The sequence below is a fragment of the Diadema antillarum genome, unplaced genomic scaffold, assembly GCF_040938485.1.
Source record: "Diadema antillarum isolate AM-2024a unplaced genomic scaffold, OU_Dant_1.0 seq00001953_RagTag, whole genome shotgun sequence".
Classification (NCBI taxonomy): domain Eukaryota; kingdom Metazoa; phylum Echinodermata; class Echinoidea; order Diadematoida; family Diadematidae; genus Diadema; species Diadema antillarum.
Genome location: NW_027272613.1, coordinates 45,256 through 62,534, shown reverse-complemented (window position 1 = coordinate 62,534; position 17,279 = coordinate 45,256). Strand labels below are relative to the sequence as shown.

General features: G+C 39.1%; 1 protein-coding gene across 1 annotated transcript in view; it reads left to right on the top strand.

Annotated features, from left to right (window-relative positions):
- The window catches only part of LOC139713361 (RNA cytidine acetyltransferase-like), a 41,084-nt gene extending 24,156 nt beyond the window's left edge, over window positions 1-16,928 (top strand). The window contains exons 18-26 of the mRNA XM_071625098.1: window positions 184-317; window positions 4,152-4,200; window positions 4,874-4,976; window positions 5,772-5,879; window positions 7,350-7,519; window positions 11,214-11,432; window positions 12,469-12,542; window positions 15,235-15,315; window positions 16,799-16,928. Coding sequence (XP_071481199.1) covers window positions 184-317; window positions 4,152-4,200; window positions 4,874-4,976; window positions 5,772-5,879; window positions 7,350-7,519; window positions 11,214-11,432; window positions 12,469-12,542; window positions 15,235-15,315; window positions 16,799-16,928 — 1,068 coding nt within the window. The remainder of the gene's footprint in view (window positions 1-183; window positions 318-4,151; window positions 4,201-4,873; window positions 4,977-5,771; window positions 5,880-7,349; window positions 7,520-11,213; window positions 11,433-12,468; window positions 12,543-15,234; window positions 15,316-16,798) is intronic.
- The last annotated feature ends 351 nt before the right edge of the window (window positions 16,929-17,279 follow it).

Below are 17,279 nucleotides of genomic sequence, written 5' to 3'. Positions count from 1 at the left end.
AGTTAAATTCATGTTCGGGCAGTGTTTTGCAACAATTTGAAAATTTGCTTGCCGGACTGGGCAAATTGTTAAAAAAAAAAAAAAGTTGTGTAACACTCTGATAAAAGTTAGTCTCTTTCATGAAATCGTCACAGTAAATATTCATTTCCAAAACCAAATGTCCTTTTGTTTTTAATATGCAAGGCTGTCGGCTTGCTGGAAGAGGTGATCTCCCCTCGAAAGAACTTACCCCCTCTACTGGCCAAACTGAGCGAGAGACCAGCTGAGAGTCTGGACTACCTTGGAGTGTCCTACGGTCTGACAGCTGACCTCCTCAAGTAAAGCCACATCAGGGGGGCATTTCATGAACCAAATTAGTCAAATACTTTTCTGACAAACTGTTACAAGCTACTGAAATCCTCGTAACTAATTGGCTGAGAGCAAATTTTAACTCTTCATAGGGGCATTTTTCGTTTGTCGGACAAAATTCTTCATAAAATGCACCCCAGGGGGGCATTTTATGAAGAGTTTTGTCTGACAAGTTTGTCGGACAAATTTGCTCTCAGACAATTAGATGCAAGGATTTCAATAGCTTATAACAGTTTGTCCGAAGAAATATCTGGCAAATCGTTTCATGAAATGCCCCCTGGTGCCACCCACTGTTCATCTTTTCATTGCTAGGCAGCAGAATTTTTGTGAAGCATTTTTTTTTCAATTAGTGTACCAGTGTATGCCGCATTATTCACATCTTTTTTTTCTACTGTATATGCCTTATATTTTGTGAGTTGTTGTTTTTTTTCCGATTTCCTTAGTCTGATGCTATTCACAAAATCAACAACATGCCAAAACATTAATTCTGATCCTGAAATGCGACATGCACGCATACATTTTTCCGATCATCACTGTACATACCAATCACGAATTTGATCCCTCGCAGAATTGCTGGTTCGCGCAAATTTAGACTCGCTAAATACTGTAGATGTCGCATGTAGTTTAACTGTACATACTGTATCACATATAGTTTAACTGTACATACAGTACATGTGCAATTTTTTTTTTTTTCCTTGCCAATCACTCTACTTTCCACACTGTCACCTACTGTCACACACCCATCCCAGTTTAGCTTCAGGGACAAGCTGGTATTGGGATTATATCTTACAAGGTCCAAGATATATTTTTGACAATTTTCTTTATTGCTTTTTGTCCCCGCCGAACGAGTTCGAGCAGGGGACTATGAAACGGGCTCCGTACGTGTGTGTGTCCGTCCGTCCGTCCGTCCGTGTGTCCGTCCGTGTGTGCGTCCGTGTGTGATCAAAATCTTCAATTTGCTACTTCTCTGTCATTTATGAGCCAATTTTGATTATGTTTGCTTTATAGCACTACATGGGAGCTTTGAAACTTCTACACAGAGTTTCAGTCGTGACCTTTGACCTTGACCTTTGACCTATATTGTACATTTTGCTACAAAATGCTACTCCTTCGCCATTTCTAACCCGATTTCGATTCCGTTTGCTTTATGTGATGGCACTAGGTGAGGGCTTCAAAACTTCTACACAGAATTTTGACCTTTGACTTCTTTGACCTTTGACCTTGATTTTTTGACCTATATTGTACATTTTGCTACAAAATGCTACTCCTTCGCCATTTCTAACCCGATTTCGATTCCGTTTGCTTTATGTGATGGCACTAGGTGAGGGCTTCAAAACTTCTACACAGAATTTTGACCTTTGACTTCTTTGACCTTTGACCTTGATTTCTTGACCTATATTGTACATTTTGCTACAAAATGCTACTCCTTCGCCATTTCTAACCCGATTTCGATTCTGTGTGCTTTATGTGATGGCACTAGGTGAGGGCTTCAACACTTCTACACAGAATTTTGACCTTTGACTTCTTTGACCTTTGACCTTGATTTTTTGACCTATATTGTACATTTTGCTACAAAATGCTACTCCTTCGCCATTTCTAACCCGATTTCGATTCCGTTTGCTTTATGTGATGGCACTAGGTGAGGGCTTCAACACTTCTACACAGAATTTTGACCTTTGACTTCTTTGACCTTTGACCTTGATTTTTTTACCTATATTGTACATTGGCTACAAAATGCTACTCCTTCGCCATTTCTAACCGGATTTCGATTCCGTTTGCTTTATGTGATGGCACTAGGTGAGGGCTACAAAACTTCTACACAGAATGTTGACCTTTGACTTCTCTGACCTTTGACCTTGATCTTTTGACCTATATAGTACATTTTGATACTAAATGCTACTTCCGGCGGGGACATATTTTACGCACCGCGTAATTTCTACTTTTCCTTGTTAATAATGTATTTGTGCTATTTTTACCTGTTGAGGAGTGAAAAGGTGTTGATGGCACTTCATGTGTAGAGTTTGTTCTTCATTCTGTTCTGTTCTATATCATATTGAGATAGCACAGATTAAAGTCTGTACAAATTACACACACACAAAAAGATGTGAGTCAAGGATTGCTTTAACTGTCATGATGAGGTATTATACAAATATCGACTGCTGCAGAGGGAGATGGTAAAACTATTTGCACCGAGGTGATTTCTCAACAGTGCTATGTCCCGAGACGAAGTCGAGGGACATGGCACTGTTGAGAAATCACCGAGGTCAAATAGTTTTACCATGGCCCGAAAGAAAGCAGTCGATATTTGTTTTATATCCCTCTCGAGCATTTTACTAGAGTGATGACGGTTCCCTTTTGGGAAAATGTGCAGGTTTCCTGAACGTTAAATCTAAACCTTAACGCTATATAGACTGTAGCAGTGCAGCAGCAGTGCGTGCAGCGCGTAGCGAACGACACCGTTGTTGATTCCTACACACAAGCTACATTACGGCGTTACTGCAAAACTCTGAAAGATCGAGGAGGTCCAGGACTACGTTAGCAGTAGGTCTAAAGCGGCTTGGTTACCCAGATCATCTTCAAAATTGCTTTTAGTTTATTCCTCATTCGTACCTGATCTGATATGGTGTCCTTCTGCTGCAATCATTCCTCCGTTACTTGAAGCGCAGTCACTTTGTCAATTGAGCGAGCTGAACTGCATTGATCACACTAACGATCTGAATACACGTACACACACTACGTACACCACACACGCCATCGCACCACCACAGATTTCTGTAATACCGTCGCGCAAATCGCTGCTAGCGCTAGCTACAAGCGGTAAGCCACGCACAGGACTGTCGCTCAAAAGTATCGCTACTACGCGCACTGCGTACATTCTTAAGTGAGAAATGTCGATATCGATCACACGATCACGATTGGGTGCAGATCGTGGATTCCCAAAAGTACTATATCACGCTGGCTAGTAACCAATTGCACCGCATCCAGCTGCTCGTAGCTAGCTAGTAAAACTACACCATGTTCGTGCTCTGTACAATCCTATGGCAAGAAGCTTTACATGAGGGATATAAAAGTTTTTATCCTTCAATCAGTGAGAGTTCAACAGCTGACTTTGTTTCTTTGTGTATCAGAAAAGGGATAAATCCCTCCTAGAAACACATTCACAGTTATAGAAAATGATAGTTCAAGTTCAAGTTCAAGTTTGTGAAACATTTATTTTCCATCTTTTTCATGTAGGAAATCACATGCATGAAATTATCGTACAGGAAGGCAGAACCTCAAAAAAGCAGAGCTTGTGGTGAGCTGCCTTACAAAATACATTACATCACAAACACAAACACAAAAAAACAACAAAAACATAAGAATAGTTCCCATGGCAATATTGAAATGAGATATTCCTCAAAGGGAGATATTGTAGTCTAACAGAGAGGCAACAGTGAGTATGAAAATATGTGACGAGCTACAGGCTATGGCAAATGTTGCATATATCTGAATTATCCATTGCATATTTTATAACTGCCAATAATATGAAACCTTTGCACAGATGTAAACAAGACAATGAATGAAGACAATGTCATAATAGTTGTAACACTAATAGCAACGTTTCAAACCTTTGCAGCTGTGTTGAACCCACAAACCCATTCCACGCTCATTGGATTCAGAGACGAGCGTTCTTATTCACTCAGCTCCCATGACAAACTTTCACCTCTCAATGGCGAAGAACACTACATACAGCTCTTCTGTCGTGTTGAAGTTTGTATGCTATGTATTCACTGCTGTTCTATATTTCTTGTTATGATCTCCAGATTCTGGAAGAAGGCCGGTTTTGTTCCAGTCTACTTGCGGCAAACAGCTGTAAGTATCGTTTCAGTCACTGTGTTTTGACGTGATGCTATTAATGCTTGTAGACTTGATCAATTTGACAAAGGTCGCCTTTATGACCCGAGCTAGAGCTACAGTGTTGTATGTAGGCATTTCATGTTCCTCACAATGTAGATGCATCAGAGATAAGTACTGTAAAGAAAAAAAATATTTGTGGTATGAAATTTTCAAAAATTTGAGCCAACAGCCATTTTCGTGGCGTGAAAGTTTTGTGAATTGTCAGTGGCATTCAATACATGTTGTGTAGAGAAGAAAGCTTTTCAATGTGTGTATTTTAATTTTGTGAATCTTGGCTCTCGCGAAATGAATGAAATTAAAATGCACAGGAACATTTCTGGTTTTACAGTTTTTTGCTTGTTTGTTTTTTTGTTTGCCTGGATGGAGCACAGAACTTTCTTTCCTTTAACTAGAATGGAAGACATGATAACATGACTATACAGCTGGTTCATTAGATCTCGCCGGGGCTTGGACCTAGGTCCTTTTGTTTGGAAGGCAGATACATTTAAGCACCAAGCCAGCTTACCATCATAATTTATGATCATTAGACTGTGACACATCCTCCCATGGATGGAAAACAGTGATGGTGATTAAATGATGTTATCATGACAGCCTTAATCCATTTTCATCATTGTTTGTCCTTGTCCAGAATGATCTCACGGGGGAACACTCGTGTATCATGTTGAAGACTGTCCAGGAACCTGACACCGAGGGTGCCGATCAAGAACCGTGGCTCGTCGCATTCTGGAAAGGTGATTTGCCCGTCAGAAGTGTCTAAATGCATATCATCAAAATACCTTGAGAACACTTCCTTTGAAGATAGCGTGATGGGCATAAGTATTATGCTCCATATACTTGGACTATAGTGCCCGGCGCCTGTTGATTTGTCTTTACAATAAACTTTATTCCTTTATTTCAAATGAATTCACTCCAAAATTTAATGAGAGTGTAAATAAGATTATCATTTGAAGCTATTGTACTTAATCAAATTATCACTGTTGAATTAAAATCAGCAAGTATCTAACAGCTCATCATATTTCATTCTAAAGTCAGAAAAAATTCCTGAAAATAGATCAGTTACCCAGACAGGTGAAAGTAGTTTCTGCCAATGTTCCAAATTGCCTTCATCTTTTAAATTGAGATGCATGTTAGAGGCAGACCAGTGAATATTCAGAGAATCATATCGTGCATGTCAATGTATACCAATGTATATTGATTGCATTTGAGCATAATTTTCTTCTCAAAATGGGCAGGGAATTGAATTGAAGTGAATGAAAATTATCTGCATTCATGTCAAGCATTATTTGATGCACTGATATTGCAAAATTTGACTTGATTGAGATTCCCAGGGAAATATGCAAAAAACTGATGTGACTGTGTTTGGAAAATGATGAATGCAGCCAGGACAATTGGCTTAGGAGAATGAATCGTCAAATTAGGGCAAGATCATCACAAGTTTGTTGTTCAAGTAGAAACACTTGAACCAGAGGACAAAGTTTTTGTCTGACATCCTACCTCATCTCTGATTTTCTTATCCTTTTTCTTAGATTTCAGGAGGCGGTTCTTGTCCCTCTGCGCCTACCAGTTCAGGGCTTTCACACCGGCCCTTGGTCTCAGTGTGCTGCACCACAAACAGTACAAATTGGATGCTAGAGGTAAGCCTTATAACTCTTAACTCGCTAACACAACTCTACATGCATGGGACTGTTTGTATTTGCACCATCAGATACAATTTGACATTCTCTGACATGCTTTATACAGTACCTTTCCTTCAATGTGACTGATTTTCATTTGTTCTTTTTGGGGGGGAATTACAGAACTCATATTTCCTTTTCTTGAGTAGTTACAAGTAGAATTTGGGATATTATTACTGGTTGTGGTTCAAAACTTTAGTTGTGTATACATGTACCACCAAAATCTTGTCTCATAGATCTCACTACTGAGTGTTGACCAAATTGTCTCGTTTTAGGGAATTTGAGTCTGTTGTTTCATACCTTGAGTCTGTGACTGTGTATGGGCAATACAAACTGTTTGAATTTGAACTGTCTTAATTTTGGTGTACAAATGTGACCCGCTACGATAAAAGGATCTGAAAGTCAGGGGAGGACAATTTTCTGAAAATGGCATGACATTAATCCCTTACTCTTCTACTTTAATTTCATATATAGCACAACTCATAAAAGTACTCGGTTGCAGAGATATTGATGATTTTATTAGTGCATGTCAAGTGATTGAGGAAATCGGAGTTCCGAGAAAAACTCCTGCAAAGTTTTCCTTTCGACGCTAACGTGATCAAGGGAAGGCGAGACAGTTTTCACCGCTTTACAATAGATGGCATGCTCGTAGCGACCTACGCGATGTTCATTCAAGCTTACTGCCAGCGGTCTACGCACGACCAATCAGTAATCAGGATGCCACGCACCGACCAATAAGATCACTCCCTTGTTGCTAGGGGTGGAGTCTACCTGCGGCGCTAAATCCGAATCTTCGGACACGTTTCTGTTACGTTGAAAGTCGGAAAATCATAGCCCAGAAAAATGCTGATTTCTTACCTTTCCTTTGTTCATTTAGCTTCCAAATTTTTGCAGATGATAGACAAAACATTAGACTACAAAATCATGCCAAAAACAGAAATCCAATTTTATTGACCAATTTTGATGATGTGACTTTAAATTCGATTTTATCGGCTCAGCCGTCAGCGACTTTAGGATCCTTTTGTTGTAGCGGGTCACAGATATTCAACATTTGGCTGTGTGAGATAGTGTATAATAATTAGATTCATGATACAAAGGGATGCTAACTGTTACTGTTATGTTGAGGAATTCGGTTCTGTTTTATGCCAGCAATCTCGCAAGTTTCTTGGAAAATACTGCCTGTCCCAAATTATATTACAGGTACTTCTCATTTCTTTTTACGTGAAGTTAAAAATAACTCTTTCCACGTAAAATATGCCTTTTCAACAGTCATAAACTTACAATGCTGTTTTATACACATTTGGAATTCCTGGATACATTGAAAAAGGTTGTTCATTTTTGGAATTGCCAGATGCTTGATGAATAATTTTTTTTTTGGAATTTAGTCTTGCCCTTTCCTCCTCTCATTCTTGTGTTTCATTGCTACGTCAGGCATGACGGCATCCGAGTTGGAGCTCTACTGCACCAAGTACGATGTCCAGCGACTGGAGCTGTACTCCAGAAACATGGCCGACTACCATCTCATCACCGACCTTCTGCCCGCCGTTGCCCAGCTTGTCTTCCTCAAGAAGCTTGACCTTCACCTCTCTGCGGCCCAGTCGGTATGATCAGACAAAAAATAAATACATAAATAAATGAATAAAAAGATACTGTCCATCCACTGTCATGCATTTAACCCTAATCAGGCTGGGGGGGGGGGGGCGGAATCCGCCCCCCCCCTCGACGTTTCGCGCAATATCTTCGCAACGCGATAAGCTCCCGCCGCGATGTTTCACGACTTTTTTCTTTCAAGTATCGCGCAACTTTTGAGACCAAAATTGTTGCGCCCGCGCGTACCGTTTTGACGCGATGCCCGTTCGAAAAAAATTTGTCAACCCCAAAATTAAAACAAACAAAAACAAAAGGTCAAAAAACAAAGAAATATATAAGAAATTCAAAAAACAATAAAATACATAAGAAATTAATTTCGATACAGATTTTTTTTATCCTATGTCTCAGAAGAATGATACAAAAAACATTTTTTAAAAGAAATTAGCTTAATTGGAGCATTAATAAGTGATTTAGAGCCCAAAACTGATTTTATGCATAAATTACAATAATTAATTAATATAAAATATAAGAAAAATTTTTCGGAGAAAGCAACCATACATTTTGATAGAATACGTCGCGGGCGTCGTGTGTGCCGATTTTCGGCGCGATCGCGCGTTCCATAGGCGAGATCTGAAGGGGGGGCGGAATCCGCCTCCCCCCCCCCCCGATATAGCATAGCCAAAAAAGCCCAGCCTGATTAGGGTTAAAGGGACTGTAAAGTTCTGGTTGCGGTGAGGACAGCTTGAAACGTTTTGCGAGATATTTAGAAACTACTCTATGAGATGTTAAAGAGCATACAATTCTAAGGAGAATCAAAAGTTTATTGGATGAAAATTGGTTTTGAAATGACTTGAGATATCTAAAACAAGGTATGAAATTAAAGAGATCCTAATAAAAATTGTGGCCTGTCAATTTTATTAGGATGGCTTTTTTGGATATCTCAGCCATTTCAAAGCCAATTTTTGTCAAATAAACATTGAATTCTTCTAGAAATTACATGTTCTTTCATATTTCATAAGAGGTTTCTCATTTTCTCACTAAGCAATGTTAGAAACCTGAATCCTCACTTCAACCAGTACTTCTGTACAGTCCCTTTAATGCTGCGTTCCCATTGCTGTGCGATTGCTTTGGTATCTGCTCTGTAGGCCTTTAATTGGCCGTCAGTAGCTGATCATTAAAAGGGATGGCTTGTAACTGATCAGTGGGAATCAGTGGGAATGCTGAGGGATGATTGTTCCAATCCTTGTGGGATTCATTTAAGAGTACATTATATATCTATTGTTGTGTGAAAATTATTTGCTTCAGAATGGTCTCTTATTCAAGTAATGTGCAGTTTAATGTTTCCAGGTTAGCGTGCGTGGTCAGTGACGGGGCATTAATCTGCACATTACTTGAATGTGAGACCGTTTTGAAGCAAATAATTTTCACAAAACAGTAGATATATAATGTACTCTTAAATGAATCCCACAAGGATTGGAACAATCATCCCTCAGCATTCCCACTGATTCCCACTATTCGGTTACCAGCCATCCCCTTTAAATATTTGTGTCCAGTATGTCTATAAACTCAATCTTATCCAAATTCATGAATTTCTTCCGTCGATATTTACGTCGATGTAGGGCAATTTGTCAATCAGTTGCAAACTCAATCTTGATATCAACAGTTAGGGATTAATGAAGTTGACTGTGTCAGATTGATTTCAATGATGTCACAAATTGTGATAGACATAAGCAAAATTCCATGATCAGCTAGTAATGGCTATTCATGCTGTGCATAGTGGATTGCATGACAGTGTCTGGCAACCCAGCATAGAGCTCTTCTTGTATTTATTTAGTCCATAAGGTGATAAATGAGTGAATTCCTGTTGCCCTGTTGGTGACTGTGAACCAAAAATATGTCCATCAGTTTTGTTATCTTTCAATTACTCAGTATATGTGACCCTGCACCTCAAAACAAACAAAAAGTCGCCAGACATGAATTTTTAGGTAAGACCATATTCTGAAAGAGCAGACTTTAAGTTTTAAAATGATGTATAACTCAAATCAAATGGACACTCCTAACCTATCTAAATATTGGAAAGAAAACACAAACTCAGGAAAAGTGTGAACTGAGAAAAGAGGCTCTGAAGTACAGTGTCTATTCAAGCGCTTAATCTTTACCAAACCGTGCTGGCTGTGTGATGAATGGGACAAAAAACAGGAAGTAAACCACCAGAGTAACAACAATGAAGGGATTATCAGATTAAACTGCAATTAAGCATGCCTCATTAACACATTCTGTCCATAATTAATGCCAACTTTCAAAGCAGTAGCACTATCCTTTCAAAAGTTATTAGAGTTGAAAGTGAAGAGTGTGGACAAGGTTTTTCAAAAATGAAAAAGGGATTCTAAAGACACACCTAATCACACTATTTTACCAAAAATGTTCGAGATAAACTGCTAAAAAAACACACTTTCCTGCCCGTTTTATAATACCAAATTTTAGCACAATGTAAAAGAAGACCCGCTCTTTCAGAAAATATGAAAAAGTAAAGTTCGGCTATGTTGACCCATTTCACTTATTTTCTGTCCTCACGCAAAATCAGTGTGTGCGACTTTATGTTCGTTTTGAGGTGCACTGTCACATATAATCCTGTTGTAGCATGTGTTACTTGCAAAGGAGTTGTTCTTATCTGATCATATGATTTTATAATTGCTGAAACTAACAGTATTCCTTTTCACATGCAAATTTGCAAGTGTAGACCAAGGTTGAAGGTGTACTCTCCTAAGAGTCAATATTCTTTCAATTCAATACTCACACTTCGTGGCAGACAGGTCTCGGGTATATTTGAGTTTATATTATGATTTGGCAACATTTGTTCTCGAGTATTGTATAGGCAAGTAATAATTGTAAGGAAGCATTTGACCAATGGTTTTATGTATGTCTCTCTAAAGGACTAGGCAAAGGATGAAATGTTTTCCCACATCCAAAACGAGTGAGAACTCTGTTTCATTATTAGTTAATTTCCCAAATAATCAACTGTATCCCATCACAGGTTGTAATAGAGATAAAGTATGATAATGGGGGCATTTCGTGAACCATTTTGTCCGACAACTTTGTCGGACAAAATTGCTCTCAACCAATCAGATGCTAGGATTTCCGTAGCTTTTGACAGTTTGTCAAACGAAATATCTGACAAAATTAATCATGAAATGCACTCCTAAAATGGATGTAAAATATGCCCAAATTACACATTTTCCATAGTGTTTGTGGAACAATGGCATTTTGCAAAGAAAGCAAGAACAAAGAAACAAAACTGCAAACAGATTCTGGGTTTGGCTTTTAGAATGAAATGAAATGGGTTTTGGAATGACATGAAATTTTTGGATTTTGAGAATGATATGGAATGACATGATTGGGTTTTGAGGTGGCATGAAATGAAGTTATTGAGTTTTGAGAATGAAATGATTAGGTTTAGCAAATAAAGTGAAATAGATTGATGAGATTACAAGAATGAAATGAAATCAAATGAAATGATTGGGTTTTGAAAGTGGAATTAAATAAAATGAGTTACGTTTGGTAATGAAATGGTTATGTTTAGCAAATAAAGTTAAACGAAATGATGGGGTTATGAGAATGAATGAAATGAAATGAAATGAAATGAAATGAAAATGAAATATGATATAAATTAGCACAATCATTCTATGTCTGCTACATTTCACTCAGGCCATCTTGTTAGGTCTTGGTCTTCAGCACAAGACTGTGGACACGCTGGAGAAGGAGCTGGACCTGCCAGCCTCCCAGATCTTGGGTCTCTTCAACCGTCTGGTGCGGAGAGTGGTCTCAGAGATCAATGGTCTGCTGGAGAGAGAGGTGGAGGCAGGGATGGCGGAGGAGAAAGCCGTTACCATGGAACCCACCAGGCAGACGATGGCTCAGGAATTGGTAAGACTTGACAGAGAAGAAGGGTTTACTTTGTCTGTGGCTGCTGTCTTTGTTTGCTCGTTGTTGTTTTTTGTTGTTTGTTTGTTTGTTTGTTTTTGTGTATGCATGTTTGTTTGCTTGTTTGTGTGCTAAAGTGTTTTTAATCATACATCATCAGAAGGAAGTCTGTGTAAAAGCTTTTCGTATTGCTAAGTTGTCATGCTGTACCCACCACATATAAATGAATGTGTTTGAAGTTGTGTAATTACTTAAAGAAAGAAAGCTTTACAAGATGAAAATAATTGGTCAGTTTGGATAAACTGAGCTCCTTATAGAATGTGTAATACATTTCTTTCTAACTCATTTATCATCAAATTTCGTTATTCTACAGAGGCTAGTTTAAGTAAAATAATGGAGTTCTGATTGATGGTAATTCTTTGGACAGTAGAATTTGGTACTGCGATTACAAGTTGACCATAGAATTCCCATGCAAGAAAGTTGTGAACTGATAATTCATGATAAATCATTCAATTAAGCAACTGCATTTCAACATGAATCTTTGAAATAATGCAAATTGGCCACAATAAGGAAGAAAACAGGATTTCTTTCATGTCTCGCATTGTGTCTTTTAGTTTATTTTAAAGGCATTATTTACCATTTGCAAATGAAACAAAAACCAAGTTTTCAAAATGGTTCTAAAATGTGAGTAAGGGATATAAACAAACAATGTAAAAACGTTATTCAGTATAATCAATGTTAATTATTGTTAAATATACAAAATGTGAACAGTAGTTATGAGAGATTTTTTTTTTCTAGAATAAACCATCTACAGTTATAGTGTAATGAGAAATGAAGTGATATCTCCTTACACTTTAAGCTTTATTACAAAATTTTGTATGGTAGGACGTTTTGTGATACAACTGACATACACATGTGCATCAAACGTGAAACTTCAACATTTTTTAAATCACTGCTCCCAATGGTAGACAATGCCTTTAATCAACCAAGTTAGCAAAATGAGAAAAAAATGCTTTCTTTTTCTTCATCTTTATCATAGGAAGAAGCAGCTGCAGAAATTGAGGCCAAACAGAAGAAGGAACTAGAGAGATTGAAGACAATGGACCTCAGCCAGTAAGGAAGATTTCTTCAATTTTGTTCAGGGCACCGCTAAATGAAAGTTGTCAGCCCTGACAAGTTGTCAGTCTCTGACAATTATCGTTAAATCCTCGCTTTTGATTGGCTGAGGAGCTCAGTCTCTGACTGTTACTAATAGTGATTTTCAGGGTTCCATGACATTTGCTCTTGCAACAATTGCCCCCATGAAACATCTGCATGTTAAAGCCCAAACAAAGCACTGGTACGCCTGCAAAAGTTGTCAAATTTCGCTCCCTGATGTGAACGTATGCTTAGGAAATGCGCAGGATAGCGATGTTATTACAAGATATTCGATGGGTAACGACGAAAATGCGAAATATTAACCAAAAAAGGTTCAGTCTCAGGACTTACCCGAACGGGGTCAGGCTAAACTCGGACTCGGGGGTAACTCAGCTTCGCTTTGACGGCGGGATGAGTTGTAATGGTTGTCCCTCTGATTGTACAATGTTGTCCTATGGTAGCGGCCTGTATAAACTAGCGCTTCGTGTTCTGGCTACTCGCAGTAATGGTCCGAGTTGTTACAACGCGCGCATCAAAAACCTCTTTTGCGCGCATGCAAAATTAGTGTGCGCCTATCAAGCACCTCTAAAACAATCAAAGGCGCTTGATAAACAACAACAAAAACTCCAAAGACCGCGCGTCTCAGCAATTGAGGACCGCGCGCTGTCATTTTTGTTTTGTTTTGTACAGGATTACGTTAGCACGCACTTTCCTGTCCATTCAATTCAGTTAGGCCTCATTTGGTATTATGCAGTGGCCAGTAGAATGTGGCGATCACTATACTGCGTGTAAATTGTCTGAAGTAGGGTCGAATTTTTCCCGAGACCGAGTTAGTCTGGAGCCTTCTGGAATAAAAGTCGGTTTTCCTACTATTATTATTTTTCTCAAAATACTCCAAACCGACTCATCATTCCGGCAAACCGCGTCGGCCAGGTAAGTTTCTTAGTGGACTTTTTCGATATATTGCAAGCAAAAATGAAATGGTGCTAGACGGGTTCTCAAGCACTTACCGAAACTTAGTTTTCACTTTAAGTCAGACATAAATTCTACCCACCAACAAATAAAACCCTTTACCCTAATTCTAATCCTCACATCAAACCATTCCAAAAACCCTATCACAACCCTAACCCTAAGTCTTTGGAGAAAGTAAGAACAGAGCAATTGTTGCAGGAACAGGGGGGCGTTTCATCAACGAGTTTGTCGGAGTTTTCACCGACAAATTTGCTATCAGCCAATCAGACCAAGGATTTCATTAGCTTTTAACAGTTGTCAGTGTAAATCCTTGCGTCTGATTGGCTGATAGCAAATTTGTCGGTGAAAACTCCGACGAACTCGTTGATGAAACGCCCCCTAGATGTTGTGTCACCAATTGTGAGAGACTGACAACTTGTCACGGCTGACAACTTTCCTGAAATGGTGCCCAGGCCTACATGATGACGGCCAGAGGATAGGTGTTGAAATATAGTGTGAAGATGTGGGAGATGATGGTGTTGATGAGCAATGGAGACTGTTTCCATGGTGATGATGATGGCAAGAACATTAAAGATGGTGATGCCAACAATGGTTGTGTTGGAGGGAAATTCCATCGTGATATGAATTTTGTATGAAAATAGAAAATCAGAGATACCTACTAGATAAGTGAAAGTGTAGGGGGAAAAAATCGAGCACGTAAAGAAATTTATGAATTATAAAAAGTTTGGAGAGAACAAGTGAGCTATTGCGGGCGCTCTTCGTCTAGCGTTCTTCGTGTGTCGTGCGTTTTTTCTTTTCTCAAATACATAGGGATAAGCTATGGTAGTGCTTTGTGTAATTTAGATTAGTCACTGTGTGGAAGGTAAACTTGCAATACTCTGGCGAGCACAAGATCTTTAGTATGTCTCTTGTTTTTTGTCCCCGCCGAACGAGTTCGAGCAGGGGACTATGAAACGGGCTCCGTACGTGTGTGTGTCCGTGTGTCTGTCCGTCCGTGTGTGCGTCCGTGTGTGATCAAAATGTTCAATTTGCTACTTCTCTGTCATTTATGAGCCAATTTTGATTCTGTTTGCTTTATATGATAGCACTACATGGGAGCTTTGAAACTTGTACACAGAATTTCAGTTGTGACCTTTGACCTTGACCTTTGACCTATATTGTACATTTTGCTTCAAAATGCTACTCCTTCGCCATTTCTAACCCGATTTCAATTCCGTTTGCTTTATGTGATGGCACTAGTTGAGGGCTTCAAAACTTCTACACAGAATTTTGACCTTTGACTTCTTTGACCTTTGACCTTGATTTTTTACCTATATTGTACGTTGGCTACAAAATGCTATTCCTTTGCCATTTCTAACCCGATTTTGATTCCATTTGCTTTATGTGATGGCACTAGGTGTGGGCTTCAAAACTTTTACACAGAATTTTGACCTTTGACTTCTTTGACCTTTGACCTTGATTTTTTACCTATATTGTACATTTTGCTACTAAATGCTACTTCCGGCGGGGACATATATTACGCACTGCATAATTTCTGCTTTTCCTTGTTTCCACTCTCTCAGTGAATGTAAATTACTGATTCTTTATAAGAAAGGGTCTTAGACAAGAGAACATGGTTCTCCCTTTCAATACAATGATTAGTTTTGGTTTTGCGAAGAGATGTTGATGGTAGAGATCATAGTGATCATCTCTTCAGGTATGCCATCCGGGGCGAGGAGTCCGACTGGCAGGAGGCTCTCAAGTCTGGAAAGAGCAAGAGCAGCATCAGCATCAAGGGGTGAGAATTGTCTCAGGATGCGATGATGATGATGAGGATGGGGCTCGTGAGGTTGATGATGGTGATGATGATGGTGATTTTGATGATGATTGGGATAATGATTATTACCATTATGTAGTTATTGATGGCAAAGTTGATAAGATGATGAAGATAATGATTCTGATTCTGATAATGATGATTATAGTGATCACATAGATTGTGGGATGGTGGTGATGATGATTATGATGATAATGATAATGAAGGTGATGATGATGATTGTGGTAATGGTGAGGATGATGATGATTGAGACTGATAATGAATATTGATGATAAAGTTGTTGGTGAGATGATGATGATGATGATGATTGTGAAGATGACATGAAAAATGATGGTGAAGATGATGATTGTGATAATGATGATGATGAGAATGGTGACAATAATGGTGCAGTTGATGATGGTTTTGATGGCGATTATGTACAGTTGTAATTGATGATAAAGATGATAAAATGTTGATGACAGAATGATATAATGATGATGTTGATGATAATAGTGATGATGGTGAGTTTGAAGGTGATATTTGAAATTGTATGGAGATGTAACCGGATTTAAAGGCACACAATCGTGGCGAGTGGTTTGTGCGGCACAGAGACGAACACAACACGCTGCCTCCCCCATTCTGTATCAAATGTAGTGACCCCGAATGAGAATAGCGCTGGCTCAATGGGTCACAGCGAACAACACGCTAGACTACAGGAGTTCTGTGCTACAAATTTCCTGACCCAAAATTGCTGTCCGCGCGAGCCACGAGAGCTTCCGAATGGACGCACACTCTCAGTGCGCATGTGCATGAAGAGAGGCCAAAAGAGCCACGCGTCTTCTGGCCTCTCTCCTCCAATCACCGCAGCTCGCGGTCACAATGTTTGTGTATGATGCATACACACACACACGCACACACACACGTGTCTCAGTGGCAGCATTGTCCCACACGTTTATGGATATAGAACCGAGTCTGGCATTGCGCAATTGCATGCACAAACTTTGGTCGTTCAGAGTTTACGTACCATTAGGGATGACGATCGTTTGCCTTTAAATGATAGTGATCTTGATGTTCATGTCTTCATGCTTATGGAGATTTAGATGGATGCAGTATGGAATGTATATGGTATGAATATGTAGATGAAAATACCGATAAAGGCAAGAAAGTAGTAAAGGAATGGGAAATAATATTATGTGAATGATCCTGAAAGTAGAGTTGAAAATACATATCACATTGATTATGATATCGGTTACAAAGAGACAGATGTTGATCATTGTTACATTGATGCTCATAGTCATAAGAAATAATTTAAAATGAAAAAATAGGAGGTTGAATCTCTCTCATGCAATGTCTAATTAAGTGTCATTCCCTTATCCATTTGCATTAATGGTTTTGTATCTGTTACTGAATTTACAAGTTGTTGAGCTGTGTTTTCATATTTTTTAGAAACTTCTTTGCCGTTACACAGGACCCTCCAGAAAAAGTTGCCAGAGAAGAGGAAAGGGGAATCTAAGAGTAAAGAGACGGAGAACGGACAGAGTGGTGGAAAGAAGAAGAAGAAGAAATTCAAGCATGGAGCAAGACCGGCGAAATCCTAGTTGCTATGGTTACGTCGAACAGTGATTTTTTTGTGAGACTCAGTTTTGCAGAAAGGAAACTATATGGATGGCAGAAGGACAAATCCTTGACAGTGACAGCATCTTGAAATTGAGCTCCGGCTCTGATGACATCACGGTCATGTGACTCCTCTTGTCCTATTCTCATGATGGCGTAAACGTACATCACTTCCGGTATTATAGATGGAGTGAAAACAAACAGCTCGCCTTGTACGGTACATGTGGGATGTGCGGAGCTAGCTGGAGTGTTGAATCATTGAGCATACACAAGCGTACAATGTACAAATCTACGTGGTGATACAGACACTCAGCGATCAAAATCCTTTATCTGCC